The 21133-nt window shown below is 38.7% G+C and overlaps 1 protein-coding gene and 1 long non-coding RNA gene across 2 annotated transcripts; one reads left to right on the top strand and one right to left on the bottom strand.

Annotated features, from left to right (window-relative positions):
- Positions 1–889: 889 nt before the first annotated feature.
- Positions 890–3491, bottom strand: LOC119086493. Its single transcript, XR_005089792.1, has 2 exons — positions 3450–3491; positions 890–1349 (listed from the first exon to the last, which is right to left on the bottom strand). It is a non-coding gene; the product is annotated as an uncharacterized LOC119086493 (long non-coding RNA).
- Positions 3492–4589: 1098 nt separating this feature from the next.
- Positions 4590–17404, top strand: LOC114685131 (zinc finger protein 20-like). Its single transcript, XM_028859749.2, has 4 exons — positions 4590–4757; positions 14696–14822; positions 15037–15094; positions 16083–17404. Exons 1-4 carry the CDS (start codon positions 4605–4607, stop codon positions 17332–17334), a joined length of 1590 nt encoding a protein of 529 aa, XP_028715582.2. The 5' UTR covers positions 4590–4604; the 3' UTR covers positions 17335–17404.
- Positions 17405–21133: the final 3729 nt, after the last annotated feature.

Raw genomic sequence — 21133 nt, 5'->3', positions numbered from 1 at the left:
TTAATGGTTGAAGTTGTCATTCTAATCACCTTGAGAACTTCCCTGGAGAATTCTGGATCTTTTTTCTTTTAGTTTATGTAGAGTGAAAGGTCTGAGCTCACTTCCTGGTTAGAAAAACCAAAAAAAAAAAAAAAAAAAAACCCACCAGTTGTGGAATATTTGTTTACACTGTATATATATGTCACAGTGATTGGTTTAATAAAGAAGCTGAATGTCGAATAACTGGACAGGTTGAGGTTAGCAGACAAAAAAAAGAACATGAAAAAGAAGGGAGGAGTGTCAGAGTCACAAGGAGATGAGGAAAGAAGCAAGATGAACTTGCCATGTTGAAAAAAGGTACCACCATGTGGCAGAACATAGATAAGAAATATGGGTTAATTTAAAAGGTAAGAGCTAGTTAGTAATAAGCCTGAGCTATTCACTGAGCATTTATAATTAATATAAGTCTCTGTGTGGTTATTTAGAAATTGGCTGGTGGGACAAGAAAGTCTGCCTGCAACCAATCCCTGAGTCCAAAATATGTACCAGTCTCTGAACTTGAAAACCCACCCATCCCTAAGCTCAAAATCCCACCAATCCCTAGGCTTGCCCCAAGCTCAAGACTTGAAATCACACCAATATCTACCCTGAAAGTTTCCACCCTGAAAAACTCCTCCCTCAAGAAACCCTATATAAGCCTATATCCTCTTCAGGTCCCTGCTGCTTCTTGCTGGAACAGAAGCAGCTACTCTCTTGTCCCTCTCCCAAAAAATCTCATGTGATGTTTGTTGTGAGGAGTTACTTTGGAGTACTCCTCGGCTCCCAAAGCCAGAATACCTTTCTCTTTAGAGCTACAACAATTCCATTGAGGAAATCTTTTCCCTCAGAGCTATAACACTTACAGGCTATACAACATAAATGCTACAGAATATATTTGTATATTTCTACTCCAGACAGTCACAGTGATTTCATCCAAGAAACTAAAATCCCAGGGTTAAACTTGGCCACCAGTGTTTACCAGTTCAGTTCATATCAAAGACATTGAGGATGAGGCAAACATGTTCTGTCAGAGGATGCATTACTAGGTAAGGTGAAAACGACAGAAAAACTCAGAATGAGTGAAAATTTTCCAACATTTCTTATGTTTAAATCCTTTTCCACATCTTCTGATACCCATTTGGTTTCCCTTCATGTTGACCACTGAAGTGCATATCTGAGTGAATGGGCAATGATGTCTCTTATATACAAACTGCTTTCATATACTGCTATTGCAGGAGATATGTCTTCATTAACAATGTGCTCTAGCATCTCTGGGCTTCTGCACACTGACTACCTTGTCCATATTCACAATCTCTTCCAATTATCAAATTCTGCAAAAAAAGAAAAAAAAAACTGAGAAGAACATTACTGCACTTTGATGATTAACCCAGAGAACTGTTGCAGGTCAGTGTAGTGACTCTTGAATGTTATAGTACTCCAGAGGTAGTGCCAGGAAACTATCGTGTTTGAGGCCGACTTGACTACATAGAAAAATATGGTTCCAAGGAAAAATATAGTGTTGACCTTTGCTCTTTAAGAATTTGAGAGCCGGGCGGTGGTGGTACACGCCTTTAATCCCAGCACTCGGGAGGCAGAGGCAGGCGGATCTCTGTGAGTTCGAGGCCAGCCTGGGCTACCAAGTGAGTTCCAGGAAAGGCGCAAAGCTACACAGAGAAACCCTGTCTTGAAAAACCAAAAAAAAAAAAAAAAGAATTTGTGAACAGAAAAGCAGTGACTATTCATCAGGAGGTCAAGGACAATATACAATCACATAAGATTTTGCAATGCTGTTGTTTTTAAGCTTTTGAAAAAATACTGTCTATGCCACAGTGAACAAAATTAAATATCAGACACTGTAGAATTTGAAATAGTTGAATATCCTTAATGTAATTTATTGAATATTGATTTCAACTTAAGTATAAAAGTAATATTTGCTTGGCACATATCTTATATTAAAAGCCAAAAGATGACTTGATAAAATGACCCAAATATATTGCATGAAAATATTTCTCAATAAAATGTTTTAAAATACTTTGTACACGAAGGAATGCTTTTTTGTAATGAATCACTATAAAAGGTCTGACATTGCTAAATATTTCACCATTTTAACAATATTACAGAGCTGAGATCCTCCAATTTGGGATGCCCAAGCTTCCCATCTTTCTTTCTCATTTTCCTGAATACTGTTATTATAGTCATGTAAATCATACATCGTACTAATTATTCATTCTGATAGGATGTGCCAGCCAATTCATATTATTAGTCTTAATAAATCTTTGAAATGTTAGTTGTCCTTTTCTTTATTATGTACAACCCCCCCCAGAGCAATGCATTTCTTTGAGAGGTTTCATTTATTATATCACAGACCTTGATACTAACATTTTTATTTCTTCTGTAAGTAGTATGTCAGCAATATTTAGGTGGCAAACACTTTTGAAAGTTTGTTCCCTTAATCATGCACAAGAAGTCTTAAACATTGTGATTATAATTTCTTCTTTTCCCTGATTTTCTGGAGTAATTCATGAAACCTGCTTTCAGGGTTGGATATTTTGTCATTTCCTTGGTGTTGTTTATGAGTAGCATATTTTAAGATTGCTGCTGCTGCTGCTGCTACTACTGCTGCTGCTGCTGCTGGTGGTGGTGGAGGTGGTGGTGGTGTGTGTGTATCACCTTGGTTGTGTGAGTTTTGGGACAATTTGCAGGACACAGTTCTCTCCTTTGTTTCTTATGAGCTATGTACTCCAGGCTAGGTATGGTGTCACATAACTATAATCCAATCCCTTAGAATTTGAAACAAGAAGTATCCCACAAATTTGAAGACAGTCTGGTCCACATACCAAGTTCCAGTCCAGGTATGGTGCACACACAATAGGACCTCGTCTCACAAATAAAAAAATTAAAAATCACTCAATATCTAAGAAGCCAAATTATCTGCCCATATTTTAAAACATATTAATGGCTTTCCTTGTGACATATGAATTGATCATATGTCACCTCTCAACCACTATTTTATTCTTCCCTCTTTCATGCCTAGCCTCCTACATCCTCATGTCTTTCTCTAACAGTCCCTTTATTACTCCTGTTTTGACTTTTTTGTTTCCACATTGTGCTTTACACCTTGATTGAAAGTATGTGGTAGCTTTTTGGAGTTTAACTATTAATATGAATAGGGATTACATTGTTCCTCGAAGGTGTTGAAAGAAAGATTTCATAATGTAGGAAATGAGAGATGTCCTAGTGAGCTCCCAGAGGTAAACTGTTAGAACAATGTCTCTGACTCATCAATAGTGAATGGCCAGTCTGGTGGTCTCTGTCAGCAGCTAATGTGATCTTGACTCTTGAGAATGTTTGTACTTGTGAATGTAGGCTTTCTTCTGAATCTTGGGCATAGAAACCTCTTTTTGAAGAATTTTAAGTGTTTCCTTTCATACCTCTTGAATCCTCTGTAGACCATTGCAGCAATGTAACTGCGCGCGCGCGCGCGCACACACACACACACACACACACACACACACACACACACACACCTCACATTGAGTAATTGTATCCTTCTTGGTGTGTTTTAATTTTTTGCCTGCAAATGAATAGAATGAAACATATGATGTGAGAAAGCCTTGGGCAACTTCCTGGCAACAGAAAAGCAAAATTCACTTCAAATGGGATATATTTACTCTGAGGTTAAATATAAGTGACCATGGCCTAGAAACACAGAATTTAGATTATCCCACTTTTTGTATTCTAACACGAATATTCTGTTTTATAGTAACAGAATAAAGAAATTATAAAATCAAGATACTTTTAAAAAAATACATAGTTAACATTAGGTAGACAAGTTACATAGCAAAAGGGGAAACCTTTGGAGCAGGCTTCAGATGCTTTCTGATCATGTTCTTGTCTTTTTGGTTGGTTAGAAAACTGGTGCTCTGTACATTCCAAAGGAAACTACTGTTCTATTGTACATTCCAAATAATTTACATAATAGTCATGAAGTTGTTAGGTCAATTGTTCTGAGGGCTAAGAACGGCCCAAGGGGCTTGCAACATACCAAACTCTCTCCAATCCCTGATGTTCTGATCAGTGAATCAGCCTTACAAAAGGTTCAGCGTTGGCTCACATGCATCATCCTTGAGCTTGCAAACCAGGCTTCCTGATCTTGTGTCCAGATTGACCAGACTGTGTCTCCTACCCTGTCGTCATGCGTTTTGTTCCTAAGGTACTGAATCTGGTTGCTCCCCCAATCAAACTCTTGGCACTATCTGTAAGTGGGAGAACCCACTGTGACCCACAAAATACACCAGGGAAGCTGCTCTAAAATCCCTGAACATGTTTTCCTTAAATGCAAGGTTACCCCAGGTTAGATCAGGTTTATTCATCCTTGCTGCAACCTGTCGTTTAGCTGTAACTGCAAGGAAGGGGTGTTTTCCAGGTTATAAGATGCTTCCCCACCCCACAACCCCACCAACACCCTACAACCCCCCAACCCCAACTTCCCCACCGCCCCCACCACCCCTTCCACCGCCGGTATCTTTTGCCAATCAGGGACTCGCCAATCAGGGACGTTGTTATGACTTTGCATTAACTGTCCAATGAGAAGCAGGAATATTCGGAAGGTGCAGCCGTTACTGCCATGTTTGAGTCCCCAGAAGCCGTTGAGAGGTCCCCTGACCTTGTTGACTATGCTTCCAGCTGATGTTAGGCCCCTTGGGGTGGACACCTGGATGCATCAGAAGCAGGACATGGTGAGTGCCTCCTGGGCCCCTGAAGTCCTTAGTGGCGGGCTTGTGACTCTGCTGCGGCTCTGGCAGAATGTGGCGCCGCCGCCCTGACGCCGCCCTGGAGCTGTGCAACTGACTCTGAGGTGAAGGCTCCGGCGCCGTCTCCCCGCCTGCTCCTGAAGTGTGTGCAGAGCAAGCAGCAGGGAGCCTGGAGTCCTGTCCTGTCGCTGTGAAACTGTTTCACTCCTGTTCCGGTCCTATCGGGATGCGTCGGGGCGGCGAACTTGAGCGGCTGCAGACCCTGCAGCGCGGGCGGGTTAGTGCTGCTCAGACTCCAGACTGTGCTGTGAAGGGCGCCTGGATGACGAGTGCTGTTTTCCCGTCCTTGCATTCCCATTTGACCTGCTTTAGCTTACCCCGTGATCCCTCTGGGTTTTTAATTTTTTTTCTGTATTGTTGAAATTTTTATGCATATATACAATGAAATATGATCATATTCACCCCTATTCCTCCTTCCAACAACTCATATACGGGATCCCAACACGTGCCTCTTCTAAATTCATTTTATTATTATTATTATTATTATTATTATTATTATTATTATTATTATTATTTAATAATCCAGCAATTAGTGCTGCCAGTATGTTCTTGGTTGTTTAAAAAGGGAGTCCTATCAGTGGCTTTTTCCTCTAAACAGAATGGTTCTCCAGAAAACTGTTAATTGCCAATAACTACTCAGTAAGTGGTGGGCCTGGACAGTACCTCCCGATCTATGCCAGATCTTGTGCAGGTAACCACAGCTGCTGTGAGCTCATCAGTACAATAGCTCTGCCACGTCCAGAAGACAACATTTCCTGGTCTTCTGGCTCTTACATTTCTTCTGCCTCCTTTTCTGAGATGTTCCTTGAGCAGTGGTGGAAGAGGCTGGGGTTAGGTACAGTTGCCCGATTCAGGACTGAGCATTTGGCCTCTTATTGTCAGCGTTTTTGACCTTTTATGTATCTCTTTGTTGACTGCTGCCTGAATGAAAAAAAAAAAAAAAAAAAAAAAAGCTAAAAAGGAAGGGGCATGACTGCCCCTATGGTGGAGAAGAAAGTGTATTGTAGCTAAAAGGGAGAGCATAGCCAGAGTTAGAGACATCTGGGAGAGTCCAGAGTGATTGTGACCATGTGTCATGTGAGGAGAGGGGAACCATTGCAGCAGCCAGAAGACAAAAAGTACAAAAGGGGCAGGGAGCCATAATGGTTGGATCATATAGGAAAGTGCAGCCCAGCCCCTGGGCCGAAGAGTTCAGGATAGAGATTGGGTATGCAAGCCATGAGGACCTTGTAACAAGTAGGGACTGAGGGACGCTGAGAGCTGGTTGCAAGGTTTGTTTTGATATGTTAAATAGGCACCTCGGCCATTTGTCCCGGGGATTGAGACAACGCCTACCTATGACCTGCCCCTGAGGCATGACAGTTACAGGAAGCCTCACTGGTGGTAGTATTTCCAGGTCAAAGCTGGAACAGCTACCCACTATGCTTGGTCATCACACTTTCAAAGGCAGTCAGTTCCAGGTAAGTCAGTAGTCAGTCAGTAGTCAGACCCTGTCTCCAAACAGATAAACAAACAACAAAAAGAAGAATGAATTCTTTTATCTATTGAGTAGCATAAGTCCATTTTATCTATGTTATAGTTTAACTCTCAAGGTTTTTTTTTTTTTTTATATTAATTTTTAGTTTAGATAACCTGCCTAGAACTGAATGTGGAATATTATGTTACTGGGAAGAGATGTATCTTTATTTTTTTCTTCATTTTACATACCAACCAAAATCCCCACTCCCTCTCCTCTTCTTGCCCCCCCCCACCTCCCCACTCCCATCCACTCCTCAGAGAGGGTAAGACCTCCCATGGGGAGTCAGCAAGGTCTGGCATTTTAAGCTGAGGCAGGACCAAGCCCTTCCCTACTGTGTCAAGGTTGAGCAATGTATCCCTCCATTGGAATAGACTCCAAAAAGCCGGTTTATGCACTAGGGATAAATCCTGGTCCCACTGCCAGTGGCCCTACCAAGTGCCTAAGCCACATAACTGTTGCCCACATTCAGAGGGCCTAATTCAGTCCCATGTATGTTCCCCATCTGTCAGTCCACAGTCAGTGAACTCCCACTGAGTCAACTGTCTCTGTGGGTTTCCCCATCATGATCTTGACACCGCCCCTCATCTCCCCCCCCCCTCGGTCCTATAATCTCTCCTCCCTCTCTTCTACTGGACTCCAGGAGCTCGGCCCAGTACTTAGCTGTGGATCCCTGTATGTGCTTGCATCAGTTATTTGATGAAGATTCTATGATGACAATTAGGGAAGTCATCAATCTGATTACAGGAGAAGGCCAGTTCATGCACCCTCTCCACTATTGCTTAGAGTCTTAGCTGGTGTCATCCTTGTGGGTTCCTGGGAATTTCTCTAGCACCAGGTTTCTTCCTAAACCCATAATGGCTTCCTCTATCAAGATAATCTCCTTCCTTGCTTTCCTATGGTGATCTATGCATGTCCCTCTTAGAGTCCTCCTTGTTATCTAGCTTCTCTGGGGTTGTGGTTTGTAGCCTGGTTATCATTTGCTTTATGTCTAATATCCACTTATGAATGAGTACATATCAAGTTTGTCTTTCTAGGTCTGACTTACTTCATTTAGGATGTTTCTTTTTCTAGTTCCATCCATTTGCCTGCAATTTTCTTGTTGTCAGTGTTTTTTATAGCTGAGTAATATTCCATTGTGGAAATGTACCATATTCTCTTTATCGCTTCTTTCACTGAAGGGCATCTAGGTTGTTTAATGCCTCTATGAACATAATTGAGCAAGTATACTTGTGATATAACCTTTGGGTATATGCCCAAAAATGGTATTGCTAGGTCTTGAGGTAGATTGATTCCCAGTTTTCTGAGAAACTGCCATACTGATTTTCAAAGTGGCTGTACAAGTTTGCACTCCCACAAAGAGTGGAGGAGTGTTCCCCTTGCTCCACATCCTCCCCAACATAAGCTATCACCAGTGTTTTTGATCTTAGCCATTCTGACAGGTGTAAGATGATATCTCGGAGTTATTTTGATTTGCATTTCCCTGATGGCTAAGGATGTTGAGTGATTCCTGAAATGTCTCTCAGCCATTTGAGATTCTGCTGTTAAGAATTCTCTGTTTAGATCTGTACCCCATTTTTTAATTGGAATTTAGTATTTTGATGTCTAGTTTCTTGAGTTCTTTATATATTTTGGAGATCAGCCCTCTGTCAGATGTGGGGTTGGTGAAGATCTTTTCCCATTCTGTAGGCTGCCTTTTGTTTTATTGACTGTGTCCTTTGCTTTACAGAAGCTTCTCAGTTTCCGGAGGTCCCATTTATTACTTGTTGTTCTCAGTGTCTGTACTACTGGTGTTATATTTAGAAAGTGGTCTCCTGTGCCAATCTATTTAAGGCTACTTCCTACTTTCTCTTCTCTCAGGTTCAGTGTAGCTGGATTTATGTTGAGGTCTTTGAACCACTTGGACTTGAGTTTGTGCACGCTGACAGATAGAGATCTATTTGCATTCTTCTACATGTCAACATCCAGTTATGCCAGCACCATTTATTGAAGATGCTTTCTTTTTTCTATTGTACAATTTTGGCTTCTTTGTCAAAAATCAGGTGTTCATAGGTGTGTGGATTAATGTCAGGATCTTCAGTTTGATTCCATTGATTCACATATCTGTTTTTATGCCAATACTGAGCCAGTTTTATTACTATAGCTCTATAGTAGAGCTTGAAGTTAGGGTTGGTGATGCCTCTGGAAGTTCCTTAATTGTACAGGGTTGTTTTGGCTACTGTGGGATTTTGTTTTTCTATATAAAATTGAGTATTGTTCTTTTGAGGCCTGTGAAGGATTGTGTTGGGATTTTGATGTGTTCTTTTGAGGCCTGTGAAGGATTGTGTTGGGATTTTCATGGGGATTGCACTGAATCTGTAGATGGCTTTTGGTAAGATTGCCTTTTTTATTTTGTTGATCCTATCTGTTCAAGAGCATGGGAGATCTTTCCATTTCTGATATCTTTTTCAATTTCTTTCTTCAAAGACTTAAAGTTCTTGTTAAACAGTTCTTTCACTTGTTTGGTTAGAATTACCCCAAGATATTTTATGTTATTTGTGGCTATTGTAAAGGGGGTTGTTTCTTTGATTTCTTTCTCAGCCCATTTACCATTTGTATATAGGGGGGCTACTGCTTTTTTTTGGCTTAATCTTGTATACCGCTACATTACTGATGGTGTTTATCAGCTGTAGTAGTTCCCTGGTAGAATTTTTCGGGTCACTTATATATACTATCGTAACACCTGCAAATAGTGAAAGTTTGACTTCTTCCTTTCCAATTTGTGTCCCTTGATTTCCTTTTGTTGTCTTATTGCTCTTACTAGAACTTTGGGTACTATATTGAATAGATATCCAGAGAGTGGAGTGCCTTGTCTTGTTGCTGATTTTAATGGAATCACTAAGTTTCTCTCCATTTAGTTTGATGTTGTCTGTTGGCTTGTTGTATATTGTCTTTATTATGCTTAGGTATGTTCCTTGTATCCCTGATCTCTCCAAGACCTTTATCATGAAGGGATGTGGGATTTTGTTGAAGGCTTTTTCAGCATCTAATGAGATGATCATATGTTTTTTTTTTCTTTCAGTTTGTTTATATGGTGGATTACATTTGCAAATTTTCATATGTTGAACCATCCCTGCATCACTGGGATAAAGCCTTCTAGATCATGGTAGATAATTTTTCTGATGTGTTCTTGGATTTGGTTTGTCAATATTTTATTGAGTATTTTTGCATCAATGTTCATGAGGGAGATTGGTCTATAATTTTATTTCTTTGTGTGGTTTGGATATCATGGTAACTGTAGCCTCATAAAAAGAGTTTGGCAATGTTCCTCCTGTTTATTTTGCATGAAAGAATTTGAGGAATATTGATATTGGTTCTTCTTTAAAATTTTGGTAGAATTCTGTGTTGAAACCATCTGGTCCTATGCTTTTTTGTTTGGGAGACTTTAAATGATTGCTTCTATTTCCTTGGGTGTTATAGGTCTATTTAAATTACCTGGTATTTCTTTAATTTTGGTAAGTGGTACTTATCCAGATAATTGTGCGATTCTTTTAGATTTTCCAATTTTGCGGAATACAGTTTTTTGAAGTTTGATCTAATGATTCTCTGGATTTCCTTGGAGTCTGTTGTTATGTCCCCCTTTTCATTTCCGATTTTTGTTAATGTGGATATTCTCTCTCTCCCTTTTGATTAGTTTGGGTAAGGGTTTGTCTTATCTTGTTGGTTTTCCCAAGAACCAACTCTTTGTTTCACTGATTCTTTGTATTGTTCTCTTTGTTTCTATTTTATTGATTTCTACCATCAGTTTGATTATTTCCTGTCACCTACTCCTCCTGTAGTTTGCTTCTTTTTGTTCTAGGGCTTTCAGGTGTGCTGTTAAGTTCCTAGTATGAGATTTCTCTAAATTCTTTATGTAGGCACTTAGTGCTATGAATTTCCTCTTAGCACTGTTTCATAGTGTCCCATAAGTTTGAGTATGTTGAGCCTTCATTTTCATTGAATTCTAGGAAGTCTTTAATTTCTTTATTTCTTCCTTGAGCCAGTAGTGATTCAGTTGAGTGTTGTTCCGTTTCCATGAGATTGTAGGCTTTCTTTAATTTGTGTTGTTGTTGAATTTTAAGCCATGGTGATTTGGCAAGATACAAGGGCTTATTCCAATATTTTTTGTATCTGTTGAGATTTGCTGTGTGACTGAGTATGTGGTCAATTTTAGAGAAGGTTCTATGAGGTGCTGAGAAGAAGGTATAATCTTTTGTGTTTGGGTGGAATATTGATGTCTGTTAAGTCCTTTGAGGAGGCAGAGGCAGGAGGATTTCTGTGAGATCCAGACCAGGCTGAGCTACAGAGTGAGTTCCAGGAAAAGCGCCTATGGTTATATTTTATTTGTGCTGAAATGTGATTTTATTTGTATGTTAATAAATAAAGTTGCCTGGGGATCAGAGGTCATAGCCAATAAGCAGAAGTCTGGCAGTGGTAGCACACTCCCTTAATCTGATCACATGCCAGAGTCTGTGTGTTCAAGGACACAGCCAGCATGGTGACACACACTTTAATCCAAGTACCAACCATAGAGACTTGGAAGTCTGTATAGACAGGCAGTGATGAAGAAGTCATGTGGTTGGGTTTAGAACCAATGAGAAGGCAGAACAGAAAGTCAATAAAAAGTCACACAGGAAGTAGGTCTCTTTTTTTCTCAGGGGAAGGACAGCAGCTGGTGTTAAGATAAGGTGGTCTTACCTCTTGGCTACTGCTCAATCTCTGGGCTTTTAACTATTTGACTCTGTGTTTCTTATTTAATAAGACCATTTAGAATTACATCTACAGGTGCCAAAGCTAAAAAGAGACACCCTGTCTCAAAAAACCAAAAACTAATTTGCTGAGACTCCATTAAAATGAGTAGCTGATGTCTGTATGGTTATAATGCTGGACTGACTCTGCTCTACTCTTCTCTTCCTGCTTTCCTGTTTTATCCTTGTAACTTTTCACTAAACAATGTGCTGTTGTTGTTTGGGGTTTTTGCTGTCTTCTTTTTTGAGACAGGGTCTCACTATGTAACCCTGGCTAGGCCTGGAACTCATTATGTGGATCAGACTGCTCTTGAACTTAGAGGAATCCACCTGCCTCTGCTTTCTAAGTGCAGGGATTAAAGATGTGTGCCACTGCATCCAAACTATAGTTATTATAGCTTTACCTTGGAACCTTTAAAGAGTGACTGTTGAAGGTATTATCATTAAAAGCATCCTATCTTCTTTTCTTTGTCATAACTCACATATACTAATACCTGAGTTAAGATTAACTTATCTCCCAGTTTGAATTAGTTGACATGTTGTTAAGACATTTCCAGTGTAACTCTAGAGATGTTTTAAAAAAAAAATAGTACTCACTATGCTAAGTATAAACACAAAATACATTCTCTGTCATTAGAGAAAAATGTGACTAGATGTAGATTGCATTAAGGTTTATGAAAGGATCTGTACTGGCTCAAGGCCAAGTTCTCAGAACTAAGAAGATGTATTAGCTCCAGAGAAACAGAGGGCAGAACGAGATAAAGATAGGAGATAGAGGAGGGGGGAGATGGGGGAGGGAGCAAGGGAGAGGGAGCAGGGGTGTTTGTCCTGGTGTTGCTTCATTTTGCTCTTTACTTTTTGGGAGGCCTGCCACCCAGCTCTAAAATAAATATATAGAGGCTTGTTCGTTCTTATAAATGTCCTGCCTTAGCTTGGTTCATTTATAGCCAGCTTTTCTTAACTTAAATTATCCTGTCTACCTTATGCATCTGGATTTTACTTTTTCCTATTCCTGTATACCTTTCTTCTTACTCCATAGCTTGCTGTGTAGCTGGGTGGCAGCCCCCTGGTGTCCTCCTCTCCTTCTCCTTTTTCTGTCTCCCCCATCTCTCTTCCCAGATTTCTCTTATTAATTCTCTCTGCCCACCCGCCCCACCTATCCTTTTTCCTGCCTAGCTGTTGGCCATTTAGCTCTTTATTAGACCTTTAGTAGTCAGGTGTTTTAGACAGGCAAAGTAACACAGCTTCACAGAGTTAAACAAATATAACATATAAGAATGCAACACATCTTTGCATCATTAATCAAATATTGTACAACATAAATGAATGTAATGCATCTTCAACTAATATTCTACAATAGTCCCAGAGGACAAAGAACTGCCTCTGGATAGAGAGGAGACAGACAAGACCCATAGGCAGATGGCAGTTTATAAAGGTAAAAGGGGAGACCCTGTGTTAGGATGAGGTATTTAATTTTGATTGGGCATGTTAATTAGGTGAGCCAAAGAGGGCTTTTGATTGCTGGATGTCAATACGTCGATAGGAGGAGAACCTTGGTAGTCAACCTCAGGAGGAGGAAGTGGTCAAATAAGGGAACAGAACTTGATGGCTTGCTTGAGGAATGTAATCTAAATGGTTTTTAGCAAGACAGAGGGAATGGGAATGAAGGGCAAGGCCTGCCAGAGCCATGTTTGCCATGCTTTGTCTGGCTAGAGTCCCTTCATTTATATTATAGGAAATGAGAATAATGTGAATTGGGTGATCCTTTTTGTATAAAGTATTGGTATTCAGTGGTTCTCAAAACTACACATTTACTTGTCAATTCCTCACTCAGGGCTACCGATCTTACTTCCTGTGTTTTACGTGGTATTTTCAGCTGTGTGTTCACTTACTCGTGTTTTGTGTACATTGCATGTGCTGCAGATACTGTTGTTCTGTCGCCTTTCACTTCCTTCACTTGTTTACATCCAAAGGTTGTTGGTTAACTGGCTTTCGAAGTTTTTTGTTTTGTTTTTGTTGTTGTCGTTTTATTTTTTTCATCTTTAAAAACATTTTTTTGACAATCTAGTTGTGAGACAAGGGTAGCATGAAGCCGGTTATACACACAGTCTAGAGTGGATTTTATTGTGCCTGTGTCAGCCTCACTGTTTTGTAATTACCTTGAAGCTACCACATGTACCACATGGCTCTACTTTCATCTTCCCCATTTCTTATGAAATTTGATTGTTGTCCACGAAACAGAGGAGATTATAGCACATGCTTCCAAGTAGATACCAAGTTGCTGCTACCACTTTATACAGCAAACAGATTCATTGCTGATCAAGATCTCCTCTCTTGTTAATGAGATTTCTGTTTGTATTTCATGTTGTTGAAGTCTACCCTACTTTCCTCTGTTCTGTTCATCTTATCTTTATGGAGTAGTTCCCTGAGTAAAAAACTTATTATATTATTTCTTATTTTTGTTGTTTTTGCTATCCAGCCCAGGCAGCCTTTGAATTCAAAGTCTTCCTTCCCCTTCTTGTGAGTCTGGTAATACAGATATATGCCTCCATGTCTGTGTCAAGCTATCATTTTCTTATTCCTAGTATTTTTGTGGTGTCAGATATTTATTATTGCACACAGATTTTAATAAGTAGTTCTTGTTAACAATGGGAACGTTTTGTGGGAATTACAGAATTTGATGCAGCCATGATGGCATCTGTTTTGTGACATTGATCTCTGAGAACAGTGCCATTGTTCCTGTGCTGTCATTGTCCACTGACATTATTGAAAATAATCTGTAGTGTTCATATTTGAGGACAGAGAATTACCCTTGGTCTTATTTAGTATTAAGTCAAGGTTGGACTATGAGAAACTACCTGTTTTGAATTAATACTCTTTTATAAGAAACTTCTATAAAGACAATCTTCCTAATGATGTCACTCTTAATGAGCACATCGTGAAAGGATATGCTCAGTGATCTCTGAGTAACAAATTTATTAGTAGGTGTTTCCTATTATCTTTGAGACCAGTGATAAGAGATTTTTCATGTAAATTTTCTTTCAGGTTTTGATATTATAAAAACTATGTTTCACTATTTAAGAAATATGTTGAGAATGATAATGATAATAGTTTATGGAATATTATTTTATGTTGTCATAAACTGCTGAGTAGCAGTGAGCACCTCTTTATAGTTAAGCTGTTTTCACGCATTTTATGTGAAATTCTCAGGCTTTAGAATCCGATGAAGTTTCCTAACAGACATTTATAACTGTATATGCTCAGCAGAGCTGATGTTTACTGTGGGTTCTAAGTTATAGAAACTTGTGGTGTAAGGTACAAAGAATAGTTGAAACCAGCATCACAATAAAGCACTATGATCTGTATTTCCTTTATTATTTTGGCATACACTACCCTTAGAATTGTGTGACAAGATGAGAGGATAATTAATTAGTTTGTGCCAGCCATGATATAAAGTGAATAATAAGAAAGCATGGAGGGAACTTATCAAGTGACTAATGTAGCTCCAGTGGTTTTTTTTTTTTTTTTTTTTTTTTAATCTTCTAGTAACTGCATTTTAATAATGCTGTGATTTATTTTAGGAGCCAGTGACCTTTGAGGATGTGGCTGTGAAGTTCACCCTAGGAGAGTGGGCTCTGTTGGATTCTTCTCAAAAGAAGCTCTACACAGATGTGATGATGGAAACATTTATGAACCTGATCTCCATAGGTAACAACAACAACCAAACAGTATAATTTCATTATTCAATTGGAGAAAAACTGTTTTTTTAGTCATTTGTGTAATTATATGACTTGAAATATTGAAAGGGAACATCATGGTAAATATAGCATGCCTGCTCACATTATACAAGAGAAGAAGCTGCAAAGTAATAACGTGTGTATAAGTTTGAATAACATAATGATTTCTTGCTTTTAATTTCTAGGGAAAACAGAGGAAGAAAATATTGATGTGGACTACCGAAAACAACAGAGAAATCTGAGGTAATTTACACTTACAGAAAAGGGAATTTGCATCTGATATTTAAGAGGGAGAGCAAATCTGAGAAATAAGGAAGCTATTCCAATAGATCAAAATGTAAATTGACTTAATTTCAGATTTTCTGTAAAACTTCACTCAGCTTGAGAATTCATGAATGGATGATCCTGTCTCTCATGTAGTACTCATGTGGATTTTGTAGCTTATACCTGTTACTGCACTATTGATGGAGTAGAACCAAAATGTGGTACAACCTTTAGCTAAGACATCTCCTAGTGGTTCCTTATATAAAACTGCCTGTTGTCTACCAAAGTATTTGATGTACTTTTAGCACGTTACCTTTGGACCTTATAAGGTTTGTGTGTAAAGTAAAGGTGAATTTGGGCTTTAGAATGAGACCCATCTTCGATAAATTGCCTGAAGGATATTCAGTTATTTAAAATTTGAGAATGTCTGATTCATGTTATATTGCATAAGGAATATTCAGCTTGGTTAACTGTGTCATAGACAATGTTTTTTTTTTCCTAAGTATTTTTATTTTACATGCATTGGTGTTTTGCCTGCATGTATGTCTGTGTGAGGATTCTGGATCCCCTGGAACTTGAGTTACAGACAGTTGTGAGCTGCCATGTGGATGCTGGGAATTGAACCAGGGTCTTCTGGAACAACAGCCAGTGGTCTTAACCACTAATCCATCTCTCCAGCCCTTTCAATGTTTATCGAAATAGTACTACAGAACCTTTTATGGTTATATGCTGTCCTCAGCCCTTGCTGAATGTTTAGTTCTTTTATGTTCATAAATTCTAGTGGAAATCAACTCAGTACATTTTTCCCTCTCAGGACAGGGTCTCTGTGGCCTAGTTTGCCCTTAGCTTGTTCACTTCCTGCTACTGCCTCCAGAATACTACACTAACAGGCAGAGACCACAGAATCTATCATCTAGTACTTATCTAGTTATAAAGTAAGAATAATGCCTCTCCCCCTTTTTTTCAGAATTCAGGTTATTGAACGATTCTGTGGCTATGAACATGGTAGTCAGTGTGGAAAGACCCACCAACAGATGCCAGAGAATACTGTTAATGCAGACAATCATCCTGCAGTCACAGTTTATGAAAGCAGTATGTATGTAAAACACATCAATGCTCACTCATCCTCCGATATGCTTGTTAGAAGTCAAACTGAAGAGAAACCGTATGGGTGTCAGGAACATGTGGAAAAGGCTATTAAATATGAAAAATGTTGGAAAGATTTCATTTATTCTGAGTCCTTTCAAATACTCAAGAGTGCTCCTGGTACAGAGAACGTCTGTGAAAATAAACAGTCTAATGAATCTTATAGTAATCTCACATCTCATCAAGATTTTGAAGGAACTCTCACTGGAGATGAGCCATGTGAATATAAGCAATTCGAGAAAACCTTAAAGGAAGAAAGTTATGTTCAAATATGTGAATCCAGAATCCATACTGGAGAAAAGCCATTTACATGTAAGCAATGTGGAGAAACCTTCATTAATTCCAGTCACTTGACCAAACATCAGAAAATTCACACGAGAGAGAAAACTTACCCATGTAGACATTGTGGGGAAACTTTCATGTATTCTATGGCCCGTCAAAATCATGAAAAAACACACAAAAGGGAGCATAGTTACATATGTAAACATTGTGGGAAAGTATGTATTCATTCTTACCATCTTCTCCAGCACGAAAGACGTCATACTCGAGAGAAACGTTATGCATGTAATCAATGTGGCAAAGCATTCAGACGGTCCTCAAACCTTCACAAACATGAAAGAATTCACAGTAAAGAGAAACTTTATACATGTAAGCAATGTGGGAAGGCCTTCATCAGTGCAGGCAACTGTTATAACCATGAAAGAATTCACTCTGCAGAGAAAACCTATGTTTGCAAGCAGTGTGGAAAAGCATTTACATTTTCCTCGTACCTTCGAAAACATGCAAGAATTCACACTGGAGAGAGACCCTATACATGTAAATATTGTGGAAAAACCTTCACCCATTCTAGTGCTTATTACAGGCATGAGAAAATTCACACTAGAGAGAAACCATATGTATGTGTGGAGTGTGGGCAAGCATTTACTTTTTCCAAATCCCTCCAAATACATGAAAGAACTCACACTACTAGAGAGAAATTCTACAAGTGTAATCAGTGTGGGAAGGAATTTGTGTATTTCTCATACCTTCGAAGACATGAAAGATCTCACAATGAAAAGAAACCCAATGGGTAGAATTTAAATTGTGTAAACCATGTGTAACTGTAATCAACTTGCTTTTGAAAATATTTATTTGTCACACTTATTTATCGGCTTATTTATTTATTTATTTACTTATATATTTGCATGAGGTATTGGGCAAGAATATACCCATGCTCCAATATAAATGTGGAGATCAGCAGACAACTTGCTGGAATCAGTTTTCTTCCCATGGCGTGAGTCCCAGGGATGGAGCTCAGGTTCTCAAGCTTGGCAACAACTTTCTTTCCCTTCTAGGTCATCCCACCAGGCTTTGTCTTGCTTTTCCTATGAGTGAGGTTTCTTATATAAGTTTTATATTTTGTACTTTTCTGTATATACTTTCTCCAAAAACAAATAGAGAGATTGGGCTTAAGAGGTAGCTCAGTGGTCACAAATACTTTGCTGTGCTTGCAGAAGACCTGAGTTCAATTTACAACACCCACATGGTAGCTCACAGCTAACTCCAGCTGCAGGTGATCCAGTGCCCTCTACTGGTCTTTGAATGTTGCACACACATACAGGCAAAATACACACATATACCTTTAAATAAAAAGATGGAGATATACTGGGGATAATATAAAATTAGCAAAAGTGGGGGCTAGAGAGATGGCTCAGAGGTTAAGAGCACTGGCTATTCTTCCAGAGGTCTTGAGTTCAATTCCCAGCAACCACATGGTGATTCATAACCCTCTGTAATGAGATCTGGTGCAGGCATACATGCAGGCAGAATACTGTATACATAAAAGTAAATAAAATAAAAAAAATTAGCAAAAGTGTAATTTTCCCCATATGTGCAAGTGTACATAGGATGAGCACCTGCTCTTGCATCGGGCATCATAATGTTTGCCTTTTATTCCAACATTGAGGGGAATAGACTCTGGAAAATTGCAACCCTGAATACAGGGGGCATGAATACAATTTGTGAAACATAAGAAAAACCAGTTGAAACCAAATTAAATTGTCATTTATAAAAATATGAGAGATCCAGGTGTGATGGCATACATGTCTAATTGCACCACTTGGGAGGCAGAGGCAGGCAGATCTGTCTGAAGTCCAGGCCAGTGAGGGATACTCAGACCCTGTCTCAAAAAAGAAAAAGAAAGTGGGGACCCATAGCAAAGCTAGTTCAAGGTCAGTCTGAGCTACATGAAACTCAGAAAAGAAAAAGGATGTTGTGATTTTCTTATGTAATTGAATCTTATAAAAGCAAAAAATGTGAATATCTTGAGCACATAAATTTATGTAAATAAAATATTCCTGAAAACAACCTGAAAGAAATTAAGTAAAAGTTATGCATGTTTACAGTATTTGCCTATTCTTACTCAACACTTCCTGACTTTACATTACTTCTTTTTTCATTGAAAATATAATTTAGTGAATAATTTTAGTATTATTGCACATGCCTGTTATCCCTACTGCTCAAAGAGGTAAGTAAACTTGAGCTCACATTTGAAGACTGTGAAGACACCACCTTAAGGACCAAAAACACAAACTGTTTGAATTGTGGTGATGAAACTTTGCCAAATCAATTGCATTTCAGTCAGTAAACAAGTATTCTTTTATGGGTATTGTTTTTAAATCATGAGGTGGTGCTTTACCCTTTACTGTAGAGCTGTATTGGATTAATTGAATTGAAATGCATTTATTATCTGGTACTTGTAAATACTTTTTTAAATTGCAGTTATGTGTTGTGCACATATATGTTTGATCATGAGTGTTCTAGGTGTACATTTGGATGTCAGAGGACAACTCTCCTTACCACATGAGTCCTGAAGATGGAACTTAGATTGTCAGGCTTATGGGCATGCTGTTGAACCATCTCACCAGCCCTTTAAGTAGTTTTTGAATAGTTGTTTTTGGTATGAAATTGAAAATATCAATGTTAATTAGTATTTTCTGGCTGTCGTTATACAGTAGATTCTTTTTTAAAAAAATGTTCTCATTAGTTCGTTGGCAGTTTCCATATATTTGAGTAGGCACTCCAGTTTTCTCAACTTAGATTCTATACTTATATTTTGTGGTGTGTATTTTCTCCAAATAAGAATGTTTTTGTATTTTGTTATTCATGTGTGTGTGATATGTGTGTGTTTATTGCAAATGTACAAGAGTGGAGGTCAGAAGATAACCTTCAAGAGTTGGTACTTTGACAGGCTGTAGTGTCAAGTGATTTACTTCCTGAGCCCTGCACCAACTCCAAATAAGATTTTTTATTTTTTTTATTGTTTTTTTAAATGCTGTAACTAATTACATCCCATAATCAGTTATAATTAAGCATTGTGGCTATTACTAATATTAAGGAATGTTGCAAACTGAGATGGGTCAACAGTTAAAAGAGCATATATTGATGTTGCATAGTTTCTGAGTTTAGTTTCCAGGACCCATGTCCAGCAGTTCACAGCCCCCTGAAGCTGCTGCTCTGTTAGATCCAATACAGCTGACCTCCAAGGTTATCTCCACTCACATGCATATACCCACACAAACACACACATACACACAAATAAATTGTTTACAATTGAGTGTAGTTTGGTTTTGTTATTGTTGAACATTATTTTGTTATCATTTATTCAACTGAGGGGTTGAATTAAATTCCATCCTTTTAAATAATTTTCTCACCTGGCTATAGTAATGTAGTGAGAGGACATAATTCATGTGTGCAATCTCATTTTAAAGATGCCAATTGCAGGACGTGGTGGCACATACCTTTAATCCCAGCACTCCGCAGATCTCTGAGTTCAAGTCCTGCCTAGTCTACATAAGACGTTCCAGAAGATTGGCTTTTATAGGAGTGCAGTCCTAGATGTGGGCACTTGCTTTTCTCCTTTACTCAGTGCTTCATAAAATATTTTGGGCTCTGTTTTCCATCGCTACCAGTACATCTTAGCATCACAAGATTTACAAGGTACATTGAAATAAATTATGGTAAAATATAAATGAGATGTGTGTTTAATACAGCCAAACTAGTGAACATTAATCCCTAGCCTACACTGTTAATAATGCTTTAATCACTTGTAAAGTTGGTAAAAAAAAAAAAAAAAATGTTGATTTTTAAATAAACTATTCATTGTGTGTAATCTGTATAGTACCAGTTTTGTGCATGTGAGCACATGATTATCACACAATAGAGATCACTGATCCTATCCATACTCATCAGAGAGTACAATTCAGTATATTGTTGCCCAACAAATAAATCTAGCTTTAAAAGGCCCAGCTTTCCTTGCCGTTTTATTCTTTTTTACCCCCTTTTATTAAAAATCGGTTCTTCTCTCATACAATATATCCTGATTGCAGCTCCCCTTCTCCTCCTCTTCCCTGTTACTTCCCACCTCCCCTCCCCTTCCCTCCAGATCCACTACCTTCTCAGTAGGAAAGAATCGTTTTTTAAGAGATGGCAATCTAACATGACAAAATCATCACATCCAGGCTGAGCATGGCAACCCAACCGAAAGAAAAGAGCCCCAAGGTCAAGCACACAAATCAGAAGCCCATTTGTTCGCACACTCGGAAGTCCCATAAAAATACTAAGCTGGCAGCTATAATATATGCAAGTACCTGTTGCAGACCATGTCCCTGCTACTTCAGTCTCTGAGTTCACATGAGCTTTGTTCAGTTGATTTAGTGGGTCTTGTTCTGACGATCTCCATCAGCTCTGGCTGTAACACTGTGTTTCCTCATCCTCTGGGTTCTCTCCTGAGCACTGAGGGGAGGGTATTAATGGAGACATCCTATTTAGAGCTGCGTGTTCCAAAGTCTGTGTATGTAATGTCTGGCTGTGAGTTTCTGGGTTTTTGTTTTT

This window comes from Peromyscus leucopus, chromosome 22 (genome assembly GCF_004664715.2).
Source record: "Peromyscus leucopus breed LL Stock chromosome 22, UCI_PerLeu_2.1, whole genome shotgun sequence".
Classification (NCBI taxonomy): Eukaryota; Metazoa; Chordata; class Mammalia; order Rodentia; family Cricetidae; genus Peromyscus; species Peromyscus leucopus.
This window is presented reverse-complemented; position numbering and strand designations above follow the sequence as displayed.